The sequence below is a fragment of the Filicampus tigris genome, chromosome 20, assembly GCF_054856515.1.
Source record: "Filicampus tigris isolate MCC_2025a chromosome 20, RoL_Ftig_1.0, whole genome shotgun sequence".
In the NCBI taxonomy this organism is placed as follows: domain Eukaryota; kingdom Metazoa; phylum Chordata; class Actinopteri; order Syngnathiformes; family Syngnathidae; genus Filicampus; species Filicampus tigris.
Genome location: NC_141236.1, coordinates 140,001 through 155,748, shown reverse-complemented (window position 1 = coordinate 155,748; position 15,748 = coordinate 140,001). Strand labels below are relative to the sequence as shown.

General features: G+C 39.3%; 1 protein-coding gene across 5 annotated transcripts in view; it reads right to left on the bottom strand.

Moving 5' to 3' along the window:
* The window catches only part of mdn1 (midasin AAA ATPase 1), a 219,081-nt gene that overhangs the window by 202,309 nt on the left and 1,024 nt on the right, over positions 1-15,748 (bottom strand). For 4 of the 5 annotated variants that reach the window (XM_086018242.1, XM_086018239.1, XM_086018240.1 and 1 more), the window contains exons 2-8: positions 15,485-15,711; positions 14,367-14,591; positions 9,131-9,238; positions 8,797-8,983; positions 8,516-8,725; positions 5,651-5,782; positions 3,922-4,025 (exon numbers count right to left, since the gene is read on the bottom strand). In XM_086018242.1, the coding sequence (XP_085874368.1) occupies positions 3,922-4,025; positions 5,651-5,782; positions 8,516-8,725; positions 8,797-8,983; positions 9,131-9,238; positions 14,367-14,494 (869 nt within the window). In that variant the 5' untranslated portion in view covers positions 14,495-14,591; positions 15,485-15,711. The remainder of the gene's footprint in view (positions 1-3,921; positions 4,026-5,650; positions 5,783-8,515; positions 8,726-8,796; positions 8,984-9,130; positions 9,239-14,366; positions 14,592-15,484; positions 15,712-15,748) is intronic. The other variant, XM_086018241.1, reaches the window with a different exon arrangement.

The following is a 15,748-nucleotide window of genomic DNA, read 5'->3' as shown; positions in this document are numbered from 1 at the left end:
TGGAAGCAGCCATTATAGACACTGCATGCACTCGCACAGTATGTGGTGAGAAGTGGCTGGAGAGCTGTCAATGAACTCAGTCAAGAGCAAGTCAACAAGCTGATGAAAACAGAGCACCCCAGTTGTCTGCCTTTTCGTTTTGGTGATGGAAATTATTCTGACAAAAAAATGTGACTGCCGGCTAAAATAGGACAAACAAGATGTAACATTGACACATAAGTTGTCAAATCTAACATTCCCTTGTTGTTGAGCAAAACATCCCTAAAGAGGGCTGGAGCTATTCTGGACATGGAAAATGACAAAGCAGTATTGTTTAAGCAAACAATACCCCTAGATTTCACCAGTTCAGGACACTACTGTGTGGATATGAGATAAAAACGACACAAGGAATCAAGTGAAGGATTTACTGACAGCATCAACGGAAGAAGAGATCCTTTTGGTGACTGAAAATATGCCTCCAGATGAGATGCACAAAGTCCTGCTCAAGCTTCACAAACAATTTGGCAATGCATTAGCAGACAGACTGCACAAGCTTATTCAAAGTTCAGGAAACAAAGACAAGGACTGCCTCACTATCTTGCATTTGATAGTACATGACCGTGACATATGCCAGCGATATGGCAAAAACGCAACCAAAGCCAGCGGTTGGTCTGCCGCTATCTTCAGAATATAATGAGACCGTGGCAGGGGACCTGCACGAGCTGGAGCAGAATGTGTGGTACCGTCATGTCATCGACCAGTTCACACGCTTCAGTGCGGGAAGTATAGTGAAAACTAAGAGGTCCTCTGAGATAGTGAACTCCTTCATTCACACATGGATAAGTCTCCATGGACCTCCAGAGCATATCTTCAGCGACAATGGTGGCGAATTCAACAACGAGGAATTCAGGGACATGGCGGAGAATTTCAACAGAAAGAAAGACAACAGCGGGATACAGTCCCTGGGGCAACGGACTGCTGGAGAGACACAATCGGGTGCTTAGAGACATCATTCTCAAGGTGAAATGGTACAATGCATGTGACTGGCAGACTGCCCTAAACTGGGCCCTTATGGCAAAAATTTGCATGCACAGTGTTCATGGTTATAGCCCACATCAACTCGTATTTGGTCAAAATCCTAACCTACCTTCTGTACTAGTTGATAATTCACCTGCACTGGAAGATACGATAATAAGCGCTAAGGTGGGGTTACATATATCAGCTTTGCATGCATCTAGAACAGCTTTCATTGAGTCTGACAGTTCGGAGCGGTTAAAGAGAGCACTGCGTAAGCAGCTCAGGCCAACAGATGAAAAATACGAGACAGGTGATAAAGTATACGACAAACGAGCAGACAGTGCAGAGTGAAAGGGACATGGGGTCGTTATTGGTCAGGATGGAGTTGTGGTGTTTGTCAGACATGGAAGGATTCTTCTTAGAGTACATCATTTAAGGCTCAAGAAGACACACACACATGAACAGGACAAACAAACTGTAAAAGATGTTTGTAGTGAAACTAGTAATGAAAAGATTGCACGAAATGGGAAACTACACATGATAAAAACAAATGTAAACAGAGCGTCAGTGCAAAACATTCAGGCAATGACAATGAACAAGATGAAGATAGAGAAACTGATCTAGAACAAGCAGTACATTCAACAGCGGCACAAATTGACATTGAGCACGATGCCTATGATAACCCTGTCCTTACTGCCAATATCAAGTTAAAACCGAGACAGAGTGTAACCTTTATGAAAAGAAATGAAAGTGTGCCAGTAGGAGCTAAAGTGCTTGGCAGAGCAGGCAAAGTCACAGGCCAATACAAAAATTGGTATAATCTGCAACACATTCAAGCTGATGGTAGTGATGGCCAAAAGGAAGCAGTTGATATGTCAAGCATTGATGGTCTCAATATTGAATCAGAAGTCATGGGTGCCGATGTACTCATAACTAAAGACATATCGTTTGATGCAGCTAACAGGACGAGATAAAAAGTTGGTACAAGAATGACATTTTGAGGAAGTTGAAGATACAGGCCAAAAGAGTGTATCTATCGATGACTTTGTAGCCTCAAAGAAACTGACAATGGTATAGTAACTAAAGCCAGACTTGTAGCCAGAGGCTGTGAGGAGTTAAATAATCAAGAGCTACAGAAGGATTCACCAACGTGTGCGTCTGAATCATTCAGGTTACTGCTAACAGTGATGTCAAAATCAGTGGAAAGTCCACTCCATGGACATAAAATCAACCTTTTTGCAAGGCATGGAGTTATCAAGGGACATTTATGTCTGTCCACCATCAGAAACTGGTAAAAATGGGATTGTATGGAAACTGAAAAAATATGTATATGGTCTTGCTGATGCATCACTATATTGATATAAGAGAGTCAAAGAAACAATGCAGGGCACAGGTGGTGCAGTGTCAAAATTAGATCCTGCAGTCTTCTATTGGTTAGATGACAAGGGCAAAGTTACAGGTGTAAGTACACCTGCATGCCATGTAAATGATTTTCTTTGGACAGGTTCATCAAACTTTTCTGCTGATGTGATTCCTTGACTGAAGTTAGCGTTTCACGTGGGAAGGGAGGAACATGACAATTTTCGTTATGTTGGAATGGATATTGTTTCTGTTAACGATGTGGTACAGATGCATCAGTATGGCTATATTGAAAACTTGCAGCCCATTCACATGCAATCAGCGCGTGCTGTACAGAGGGATTCTCATCAAAATGAAAAAGAAAGAGAGCAACTTAGATCTAAAATAGGAGAGATTTTGTGGGTTGCAAAACAGACGAGACCTGATGTAATGTTTGACTCTTGTTGCTTGGCATCTAGTCTGAAAAATGCCAATGTACAAACTATTCATGATGCAAATAAGGTAATTCGAAAACTTAACCCTCATGGTGTATTTGTCAATTTTTTGGGCTCTTTGATGTCTTCCTTGTGTTAACATTAAAAAAAAGCATAGAAAAAAACACTCTACGGAGCTGAAATTTCACACGGGATGTTAAAATACATCAAGGTTCAAAATGGCACCAAGCTGTAATCTCTACACAACTGCATTTGGGAGTACACATTTTTTGCCCTATATTCACGCAAATGTGCAAATTTTTTGGCACATTGACTACCATTATAAACACCAATTTTCAATACACTGTAAACCTGATGTTTTGTAATGCATTTCCCGCGATAACTGAACAAATCCCTTCACAGGCGTCTGAATTACATGGGGAAAAATAAATTTGTGAGTTTACGCCTCTAAACCACCAGGTGGCGCCAGAGGCTAATTAATGATTTTCCTGGTCCAAGTAAGGGCTCTTCATTGAAGTCACTATGGCTGCATGTAAAAAAAAAATCCATAAAAACTGCTTACATTGCCAGAGGAGGTGTAGGTGTGTGTGTGTGTGTGTGTGTGTGTGGGGGGGTGTGTGGGTGTGTGTGTGTGTGTGGGGGGGGGTGTGTGTGTGTGCAAAGCTACGCGTCAACGCGCGTTTCCCACGAATTTTTGCACGCTTTCCTTGCACGCCTTGAGTTATGCATGCATACAATGCAAGCGCGCGTGCAGTAGGTGCACGCGAGCATTGCAGTGCTTTGGATGGACGCATTGCATTGCAGAGGGGATCAAGCCTTTTCTGTTGCTCGTCCTTCCCTTTGGAATGACCTTCCATTGGATGTTAGGCAAGCACCCTGTCTGTCCATTGAATACAGGTTTCTATTCTCTGACTTTTGATCCAACCGGAGACTGACAAATTCTCGTCTGTTTACCAGTGTCTACTGTATATAGTGTTTTGTGTTAATTTATTGATTTCACTTGTATTATGGCCATTTTGTTGTTGTGTGTAAAGTGCTTTGTTACAGCTGTAGCTGTTGTGACATGAATAAATAAAATTTGTATTGTATGTAATCGGAGTGAACATTTAGATTAGTTTTATGACGTCCATACCTTCTTGTTGCAAAGAACTGAAATCCAGGCGATAAATCAATACTGTCTTCCCGTCCTGGAATCATTAATGTTTTGTTCTCCATCAATGGAAGGAGCACAGATATCTTTAAAAACAAAAAAATAATATTTCAGAAAAAATGTCTTTTGCAGAAAAGGATAAGAGAAAACAAACAGCAATAGCAACAAATTCTCGCACACTCTTGTCAAGTTGGCCTCAGTAATGTAATGCAATTGTCAGTGCTCTCCTATAAATTAAGCAGTTTTGAGTTTGCCGATGAACTGGGACAAAATTTCAAAAAGTATCACACTTTAAATTTCAAAGAGCAACACTATTTTTTTAATTTGCTTTACTGTAACACCACATTTCAACATAATGCTGTATGCTATATGAGTGTGTGTGAGAGAATTAGTAAGTGTGAGCGTTTGTGCGTGAGCAAGTGTGAGTCTGAGGGGGGCCAGAGTGGGTCTTAATTTCAGGCCTGGAGTTTCATGGCTCAGATCAGACCACTTTAATTCACAATGTTTTAATAAAGATGTATAATTTTACCCTTATTAATGTATCTAAAATCTAAAATGCTTATCATTCCCCCAACACTGATATTCATGTTGTATTTGATCAAAAGTCCAAATTACAACTGAAAGTGCTTACAAGATCCCAATCAATGCTTATTTGAGCAAATGAGCAGAGCAAGTATTAGATCATAAATAGTTAAAATGGGCAAAAGGACAAAAAGGGACCAATAGGCAAGTGTTCATAACATGGAGCAGGCAGATTAATCAAACGCTGTTAAGTCAGCAACATTTAGGCAGCTAACACAGGATTTCCTGACTGTTCGCCCTCTAATTTGAAGCCAATTCACACCACTTCCAGTGCACTACTTAGTGGACTGACGCCAACTTCATGATCGCCACATATCAAAAAGTATGCTTAAGAAAGTCGCATAAATCACTCGTAACAAAATATTAGGAATGCACAAGAATTATCGGACAGATAGGAATTATGACATCGCAAAATCCAACAACAAAGAAAAACAAAAAAAAAGCTCATAAAAAAAAAAAAAAATCCAAGAATGAAGTTCAGCTTCGTCTTACATCGTATAAAAATGATCAGGTGATAAATAACGAAATAAATAAAGTAGGTCGATCATTTGGACTTGGTCGTTCTACAAGTAGCTCGCATGCTGAAAAAGTGTGGGCACCCCTGGTTCAAAGACAGTAGATGCCTGTGTTAAGGAAAGAGTCACATGTTTCAGAGGAGTAAGAGGAGAATTCACGATAGGGCTGGACTATTATAGAAAATTAACCCAATTATTTTGATTGACATTAAAATCCAGATTGAAATGATTCTTCATTTATTTTAAAACATAGTATTTATTCAACTACTAAATCTCAGCGACTCCAAACTATCATCATAGCCTCATTCACATTCATCCCTGCCTTGTTGAACGATAATCTTAAACACTATTTTTGTCAAGTACAAAATGCTCTGTAATCATTGTTGCTGCTTACAGTTTAGACAGTTATGGCTAAGTTTTGAGTTATTTAAAGGTGACAGTAGATTTACACTGTTATTTATGCACCGACTACTTCTCGTAACAAATAGTCATTTCTTCACTGATGTCCTTATAAAACGTATAAATATTGACAAAAATGTGAGCATGTACTTTTACGAAATACATGTTAAAATAGACTTGTTATAATAAAAACTGTTTCAGGATTTTTAACTTACCACATCTAGTGGTGCATGATCAATGTCTTCCAACAAAATCCACAGTCCTTTAGTGACAGCCTGTGTCAGGGTTCCTGGTTGCCATATGAACTTGCCCGGTATATCAGTGCAACGGTACATCCCAAGCAGTAGCTGGGAAAACAAATTAAAATGAGAGACTTAAGTATTTATTATCATGGACCTGCTTGCGCAGCAAGCATTGCATCTAACTTTCGTATTTAACTTCTTCTAAGCAGTAGATACTGTATAGCACAGGTGTGAAAGTCGAGGCCAAGGAGCCAGATTTGGCCCGCCACATTTTATGTGGCCCATTTTATTTTTGCCAAATACAATTTGTTTGATTATTAATCTACCAATTTAGAATAAATTGAAAAATAATTTAACACATTTTACTGGCTTCTGATTTCAAAACTAGTTATCCATTAATTTGTTGATGTGTATACGTGATAATATTGTATCAGGAGATCATAAATTTGCTCTATGTGAGTTCACAGTCAATGGAAACCACAAATACAATGTGGCCCGCGTAAAAAATAAGCTTGATACCCCTGCTGTATAATGCTTGATGGTGATGAGTATTGCTTATAATTATTATGGGCCAGCTTGCAGTGCAAGCACCGTATCTAACCAAACCATAGATGCAGTGTTTAACTTAATACTGCACATTAGAGACCAAACCAGTAACTCAATCAAAATGTTTTTTTTTCAATTTGAAAGAATGACTTGTTTGTTAATAAATAGTGTGAAATTTGGATATAATTTTTTATGTGTTTTTGGATGGATAAATGGATGGATATATGTTTTTTTTTTTCCCAATCTGAGTCATCAATTACCGTAAATCAAAAAAAATAATTGAAAAATTAATCAATTATTAAAATCATAAATGAGCAGCACTACAATTTGAAAATATGCAGCTAATCCATGTGATTGGTATTGGAATCAGCCGATCTAGGAGTCCTATCGGGCCTTTTTGGCCTGTGCGACTGCGGCTGGCCGAGCGGAACGTAGTTTTGGTGGTTGCTAAGGCAAAAACTAAGGTATGGGAGGAGTTTAGCTAGGCCATGGAAAAATACTTCTAGGTGGCTTCGAGGAAATTCTGGTACAGCATCCAGTGTCTCAGGAGCAGGGAATCAGTGCACCATTAACGTGTATAATGGAAATGAGTTACTGCTGACCTCAACTCGGGACATTCTGAGTCTGTTGAGACAATACTTTGAAGAGGTGGCCTCTCCTATCTCTGGGGCCGTAGTCACAGAGGTGGTTAAAAAGCTTCTCGGTAGGTGGATGAGATCTGCCTGGAGTTCCTAAAAGTTCAAAATGTTGTGGGGCTTTCCTGGTTGACACGCCTCTACAACATCATGTGGAAATCTGGGACAGTGCAACTGGATTGGAAGATCGGGGTGGTGGTCCCTCTTTTTAAGAAGGGGGGGGGCATAGTGTGTGTTCCAACAACAGAGGGATCACACTCCTGAGTTTCCCTGGTAAAGTTTAAATTTAGGGAGATCGAGAGGAGGGTCTGTTGGGAACTGGAATCTCAAATTTTGGAGGAGCAATGTGTATTTTTTTTCACGGACGTGGAACAGTGGACCAGCTCAACACCCTTGATAGAGTCCTTGAGGGTGCATGGGAGTTCATCCACCCAGTTCACCCACCGCGATGCCACTGCATCGGTTTGCAGCAGAATGTGAATCGGTTGGGATGAAAATCAGCACCTCCAAATCTGACACCATGGTACACAGTCTGAAAAGGGTGGAGTTCCCTCCCCGGGTCAAGGATAACATACAAGTGGAGCGGTTGAAGTATCTTAACTCTAGTTCACGAATGAGGGCAGGATGGAGCGGGAGATCAACAGGTGGATCAGTGCACCGTCCACTGCGGACTCTGTATCGGTCTGACGTGGTGAAGAAGAAGCAGAGCTGAAAGGTGAAGCTCTGGATTTACTGGTCGATCTATATTCCTATGCGCACCTAATGGTCACAAGCTTTCGGTCATGACCGAATGAACGAGATCCCGAATACAAGCGGCTGAAATGAGTTCCTGCGCAGGGTGTCCGGGCTCTCCTTTCAAGATAGGGTGAGACGCTTGGTCATCCGGGAGTGACACGCAGTCAAGCCACTGCTCCTCCAGGTTTAAAGGAGCCAGAAGATGCCGCTCGGGTATCTGATTAGGATGCCTCCTGGACACGTTTCCGGGCATGTTCCACCGGCAGAGAAACCTAGGGACGACGGCTGGCCTGGGAATGCCTTCGGATCCCCCCAGAAGAGTTTGAATAAGTAGCTGGCGAGAGGGAAGTCTGGGCTTCCCTGTAAAAGCTGATTCACCCGCAATCAACCAGAGATAAGCGGTAGAAAATGGATCAATAGATGAAAATACCATACATCTCTAAAAAGCACCCTACGCATTGATATGCATTATGTTTGATGTTGACATTTTATTAGTATAAATGTCATGCCTATGGTTCATGTGTTTGCTAATTTTATGCTACAAACCCAGCACAAAAAAGCATTGAGCAATATCAGATATGTATTATTTTAAGTAATTAATGACCTAAAATAAAACCTGTCTGATATACGATACATATTAGAGTAATCGGTAGCGGGACAATTATGGGCTTCAGACCACTAGTTGCAAACCTCTGGCATTTACCAACGGATAGAAGCCTTTCAAAATTGGTCTACTGAAAGACTTTCAATTTTGTTGAGGCAAAAGTAGTTCTTCAGGGAAAGGCCCTCTTGCAATATCTTCACAAATGTGGGTTTCGGACTTGCAACACGTAGCAGGCCCATTCAAAATTTCCATTGAATGTTTCTATGAATTCTTCTCATTCTCATTTTCAAACATTCTTATTTCTGATCAATGTCTTACCTTACTGTCTGTTTGATCTCCAAGTTGGACCTTCAGAATCTTTGTAGATTCTGTGTGACCAGTAACAGCAGCCATAAACTCCACCAGAGCAGTTTTACCACATCCAATAGGGCCCTCAAGGAGCACCGGATTCTGGGAAGCCACAGCCAGTGCCAATCTTTTCAGATTTAGGCAGGTTGAGTCAACCAGCACCATGTTCCTTTCATTTACCTGCAAAAAACAGTCAAAATAAGACTACTAATGGAAAATATTACCTTATGTGACAAATGAAAGGTTTTTACTTGTTCAACCTCCTGTTTTGGAAATCTTGCAGACAGCACAATACCACAGATTGCCACAACATTCTGAGACAAGTCCTCTGATATTAACTGGCCCTGGGTAGACTTCTTTTCCTTGCGCCAGGCTGATCCTTGATTGGCTAACACTAGAGCTTTTTCTAACGTCGTCTGGTGAGCTTCTTCAAAAGCTCTGAACAAAGAAACAGACAAATACACAGCAAGAGTATATCAAATTAAAATTGTCTTGACTGTGAATCTCATAAAAATTACAAGCTGTAGCATACTTTTAGATAAATACACATTTGGTGGTACTACGACAAACTTTAAGGAAACATACCTGATTTTCATCTGCAGAATCTCATCCCTTGTCAGAAGCTTACTCAAAAAGATGTTTTTCTGATTATCAGTCATATGAGTAACCAATGCTAAACAATGAGCAGTGTACCTGTTCAAGACAATAAGAATAAAGTGTCATTTGTTAGGTGGGAAAAAAAGCACCTCAAGATAGGGTAGCAGTAGCTCAATGGTAAGGACTTGAAACGTTTGAAACCAAAGGTTTCTGGTTGGAACCCTGATGCAGACAAAAAAAATTAAAACGACAGTAGTTGTTTGAGAGATGCTATTCAGCATCATGCATTCTGTTATTGAGGTGCAACAACATTGAGGGCAAGTTAAGAACAGGGATATGTACACCCCAGTAGTTAACTGATCTGACACTTCTAAGGTGATTTTTTTTCCTTTTACCCATGGAGAAACAAATCTCGCATCAAATGCTTTAAAATGTCTGAAACCAAATTTTTTGTTACATACACAGTACACGTATTTATCGGTGAGTGACAACAAAGCTTCTGTTGGACCACAGTTCCAGCTCCCTCTTATATTGTGCTTTACATCGCCATCACACAGCACCTGCTGCATTTCTAATACCTGACAAGTAGCAAGGTATTCGCCTCAAGGCTTGCAAGGGGGGCACATTTTGAGTCTCTTCAGGCCTTGTAAAACATACGCATATGTGTTCGCAACTTCGCATATAGTTTTCTTTATCGCAAACCATTTTTCTTGTTGCAACAAAAATTTTGAACACATTCAAAATCTCTGTGCGGATCCATTGTTGGCTAACAGTGGTAACCCCCTCGATAAACTTAGTAAGCCGTCGTAAGGTGTGTCATCAACTTTCTTTTTGATTCGACAAAGAAGACAAAGACCCCTCGGTTTTGAGAATGTTGTGGAGGATCATGGCGAGGTCCCGGCCGAGGTTTGGACGAGTTCAAGGACAGTTATAGCAAAACAAGAGGTGGTAAAGCAGATGCTGAAAGAGAAATATGAAGATGAGGGCAGCCCTTAACCAACCTACAAGTAATGATGAAATTTTGTTAAGCATCGCTAAATAGTCGCTCATGACAGAGGTGACCATATGCTTTTTGTCCAAAAAGTTGGCGATTCCAATGTTTGAGCCCTCGCAAGCCTTCGCTGCTCAGTGAGATATACCCTTTAAGAATATGAAGGGCTATATCTGCCTTAAACGCAGAACAAAAACTGTGCGCAGAGCCCCATCCTCTGTGGAGCACCCCATTTTGCGTGCGGGGACGCATTGGGGCAATTCCAGCTCCCTCTTATACTGTGCTTTACACACAGCGCCATCACACAGCAGCTGTGGTTAGGGGCGAAGTCAGAACGTGGCTAATGGGTGGGTCTGGAAAAATTATTGTGGGCCTGAATATTTCTCTCACTGAGCACAATCCTCCTATTCCGACACATCGTAATTAAATAAAATGAGAAATAATATGAAGTTCAGATCTTCCTTTGACAAACAAAATTAATGCCATTCTTAATATTCAATAAAATAAAAAAGACAATGAAACAAAAATTAAAATATAATTCAATAATAATTAAAAATGTTAAAAGTACAGTATTTTTTTTTCATGAATCTCACTGGGTGGGGAGTCTGTCAATATGTGTGTGCCTGTGCACACCGAGGCCCAGCCATGGCTCCGCCCCTGGCTGCTGCATTGGTAATACTTGATAAGTAGTAAGCTGAATGTTACTTCGCCTTAAGCGTATGCAGGGCCGACCCGCACTAAACGCAGAACACACACTGTGCGTAGGGCCCCATCCTCCGTGGCACGAGGAGACGCATTGCGACTATGACGAGAATCAACATCTGACCAATCTCCATTTTTTAAAACCCGGTTTCTCTGGCTTTTGATCAGACCTGAAATTTTCGGCTGTTTTCCGGTGTCAATTGTATATACCGTAGTGTTTTATGTTAATTTATTGGATTTATTTATTTATATTTTTATTTCCTATTATTTATATCTATGTTTACTAATACGTGTATTATTACCTTTTATTGTTTTTTTTATTTATTGAATTGTTTGTAAAGTGCTTTGTTACAGCTCTAGTTGTCCGAAATAAATCAAAATTTATATGCTATTTTTCATTGTAAAATGAAGAAAGTTGATTATATTGACTTCAAAAGTCATCATTAATTAAAACAAACATACCCTTAAACAATCATTATCAAAAATTGTTGGTTAATTATTCAATACTTTTTATTTTTGTTAAAACATCAGTTTTTCCGGTCGTGACTGCAACATTTCAGTAGTGACCATATTGTTGCTGCTGTTGCACTAATACTTTGTGTGAGGGTAGCATTGTAATCACTTAACTAGTTTTGCTACATTTTATCTTTTAACGTGTATTATAACTAATGAATTTTTTTTTCCATTTTCTACTGCTTTTTGCGGTACTCCGGGTCGCAGGGGGTTGGAGTTGATCGCAGCTATCTTAGGGCAAAAGCAGGGTAGACCTACACGCTGGACCGGTCACCTGTCCATCACAGGGCTCTTCATCATTGAAAAAATGTGGTTTCACCTTCCAAATGAAAATTTAATTAGAATGACAAACATTTTTGTAACATACATTTCCCTGTATGTATGTTCCTTCTGTCTCGGTTTTTTGAGAGACATCCGGTGGTATTGTCTTTTGCTCCATGCTCTTCTGACTTTCCTTTGCTCTCTGCTGGATAATTCATTGGTAGACTTCAGCTTTCCCTCTTCCGTCCATCTCTTATTTCTCTCGCATTCCTTTATTAAATATTCTTTGGATTTCACTGGGTCATTGTAACCCTTTGCCTGTACTCTGTCTCTGCTAGGCTTTTTGGCATTTTGGTGTTTTTCCCTTCAAATTAAGATAAAATATTAAATAAAATATTGTTAAAATCAGAAAGATCTCTGTATGACATATGTATCAATGTATTATATTATTTAAAACTTACTTTATTACATCATATTGTCACTACCGAAACCAGTATGTCACTACCGAAACCTATCTGTATGTTTCGGTAGTGACCGGTTCGGGTTTATTTTTCCCTTCAAATTTTGATAAAATATGGAATATAATATTGTTAAAAACAGAAGGATCTATGTATGACATATGTATCTTTGTATTTTATTATTTAGAACTTACTTTATTTAAAAAAAACATCATATTGTCACTACCGAAACCATTATGTTACTACCGAAACGTTTAGGTAATGACCGTTTCGGTCGTGACGTTTTATGATAGTTGTTGACAATACTCAACAAGTCTAGGCACAACGTGGCTACCACAGACAGTTTTAAGATTGTGTACATAGATAGAAAACAGGACAAAAGCATTAAAAAGTGCTCATTTTATTACCGAAATTAGGTGTTTGGTAGTAACGGTCCTTAGAACCACATGCTGATTTTCAGACTTTGGAGGGCACATAACTTAATAATGCTGCCAACTAATTACTCGCCATGTGCCCAGTGATGAACATGAAGGTAATGTCTCTTACTGGTGAAATTTCTGGGGATGTGGCTAAAACCAAGCCCTGCCTACAGACAAATACTCTTTGCGTTTCGGTAGTGACAGGAAAAGTTGGGACAGGTTTTTTTACATAAAAACTTCTAATTTGAAAAAAAATCTACAAAATCAATGTCAATCTATTACCATACATTTAAAAGCAACCAAAATGTTCTATTAAAGTAAAGTATTTTTTAAATTGGCAAAAATCTTCTACATTTTTAGTTCATGAATTGAAATTTAGGAGTTAGAGGATGGGACAGCCACCCCCCAATAGGAAGTGTCATATAAAAGATTGACTTTTTATACATTCGGTTTAATAGTATCTCAATTAATGCCTTGTGGTAAAATAGATCATAACAAGATGTTACTAAATATGCAAGGTCTGAACACTTCATTGTTTTTTAAAATGTGATTTTCATTGTGGGACAGCAATTTCAACCAATTTGGTAGAATGGCTCATATATGCCTTTTTTTTTTTCATCCTTTTTTTGTGTGTGTAAGCATTCATATTACATTATAAACACGACCTTTGTGTGTGTGTGTGTGTGTGTGTGTGCGTCCCGAAAGTGACCCGTATGCACAGAAGACGAGATGGCGTCACACACAACATCGTGTTTACATACATGTGAATGTGGTGCAGCGTGTCGGGGCCTTTCAACAGTGGAGCGATTCGGTCAGATGTAGATATACAGTATTTGGGGGGAATGATGAGACGAGGCCTTTTAGATCTCATTTCATGGGGACGTCACTAAATGGTAAATGGACTGTCACTTGTATATCTTTTTGGTACTTGAAGCGCTTCACACTGTATCTCATCTACCTACTGATGACGCAGCATCAGGAGCAACTGGGGGTTCAGTATCTTGCCCAAGGATACTTCGACATGGTAACAATGGCAAGGGATCGAACGCACAACCTGTGGATTAACAGTGCTAAAGAAATATGTTCCTCCTAATCTTTGAAGAGTCCCTCCCCATGTACATACCACATTTTGAATTTGTAGATCACATTATGCATACACAGTACATTTCCCTAATTTTACTCATATGATTACACTACCTTCTACATTGATCAAAGGATTGGTACCCAAGAAGAGTGAAAAATGTTTACAAGTTTTTCTTTTAGCATTTATAGATAGTTTCATAGTATTAGTGAAACTCATCTGAGTGCATAGCTTTTTCCATTTTAAAAAGAAACAACTTTTACAGGTAAAAATTTTAAGTCCACAGTATCGCCTTCAATTCCAGTTGCTCTCATCATTTATAAACATGGCAGGAATGGTGGTATAATCTGCAAAGTTTAATACACCTTGAATGTGCTATCATATTTCTTGTCTTTATTATTCATTTGTACATACCTTAAAGAATTCAATCTGTAAACTATCGATGGTCATAAGAGCAGCTTCTTGCTGGTGCGATATGCCGCGATTTACATATGATTCAATTAGTTGACTAATCGTGACTACTGTTGGTTATTAGTTGACTAGCAAAATCTTTTTGTGGCAGCCCTCTGCACACGTGCAGACACTCACACGAAAGCATGCACCTCCGTTTGACTAAGGTACTTCATATCGCTAATGTATCCACATCTAACAACCAGTTCCAATATCTGTTTTAGTCCAGAACATGATTTCAACCATCTAACGCCCAAACCACAGTCATCCCATTATGATTCACTGGGTCACGACAACAGTTGGCCCTGCTTTTAACTACAAGTGATAAAAAGAGGACGACAGAACTTACCCTCGAACAAGGACATCGCTCATGAGTAACTGGGAAACACATGGACTCCAGTCCCATAGCTTTTCAAACTTGGCACAATCACTCTTGAGGAAACGAAGAGTTGCAGCCATTAGATCACGCAGTTTCATTCGCCTTGCACCGTATTGAACAGTCGATGCCTCTTCGCTGGTAAAGAAGAGTCTCTGAAACACTGGAGGGGAATCACTGAAGTACCTTGCAGCAAACCTTATAAAGATTAGCATAAAACTGTGTTATTATGTTGATTTTTATTTATCCAGGTAAGTCAATGAGAAAAGATTTTCATTTGCAATACAATATGTACTGCTTTTTTATTTTTGGTCACTATACCCTCATGACCCCTTTCTCCAAAACACTCATTCAGCTCCAGTGCCATAAATCATTTCAGTCACATTTTGTGACAATCTGATTGAATGTATGCATCTATTCAATGTGTGAAATCCCACAGCATTAATGTGCAACAGTTATTGTACATGCATGTGCATTTTCCATTTATGTTAGTAAAGTATCCCTTTAAATTTTACATTCCAGTGGAATCTAATGCAGGACTTTCATCAAATAATTCTATCTTCAAAAGGAATGCTAAGTTTTGATTGACATGTCAAAGCTATTCATGTATTTGTTATTGGAGTGTAATCTGCAGTGGTGCCTAATTATACTGCATTAAAGCGCATTATACCCTGCGACCTGTAATACCTCAGTGACTCCATTTAACAACATGAGAGTAGTTAAAAAAAATAGATAGCTCAGTTTTGCACCACTGAAAAGTTGTGAAAACTACACCGATTTTAACTATCTTCTTGACAGTGTGAACTAAAACTGCCAAAAATAATTTGTATAAGTAACATTTTTAATAGTTTATGTAAGTGACCTGTCTGTGCAGGTGACCATATTAGCGTAATCATATTCATTTATGTTTTTTATTTAAACTATTTAAATTCAATTTGGTAAAAATATACCTTTATAATTATGTGTACTGTGGATTTAAGGGGGGCATTTATCCCTACAAAAACATAACATGAACATAACATTTCATTGCGAAATGATGTAGCATCCGTTGGATGGAATTGTGCTATTACTTGTGAAAAACGTAGACTTACGCCTTAGCATCAGGGCTAATGGACAGAAGTTTGCTGAGGGCCACACACAGGCGCTCGTGGAGATCGTGGTTGATTCTGCCATTTGTCTTAACCCTCTCGGCATTGCGCTCCAGTAAATCCAGAACAAGGGGTCGCAAGTGTCTTGCAATCAACAATGTATACTCCTTCTCCAACAACACCTGGGACAGGCACTCCAGAATACAGTGCCTGTCCTGCTGAGTCCATATCTAAAGAAAGAGAAAGTTTTTAAAAATGTGACTTTTT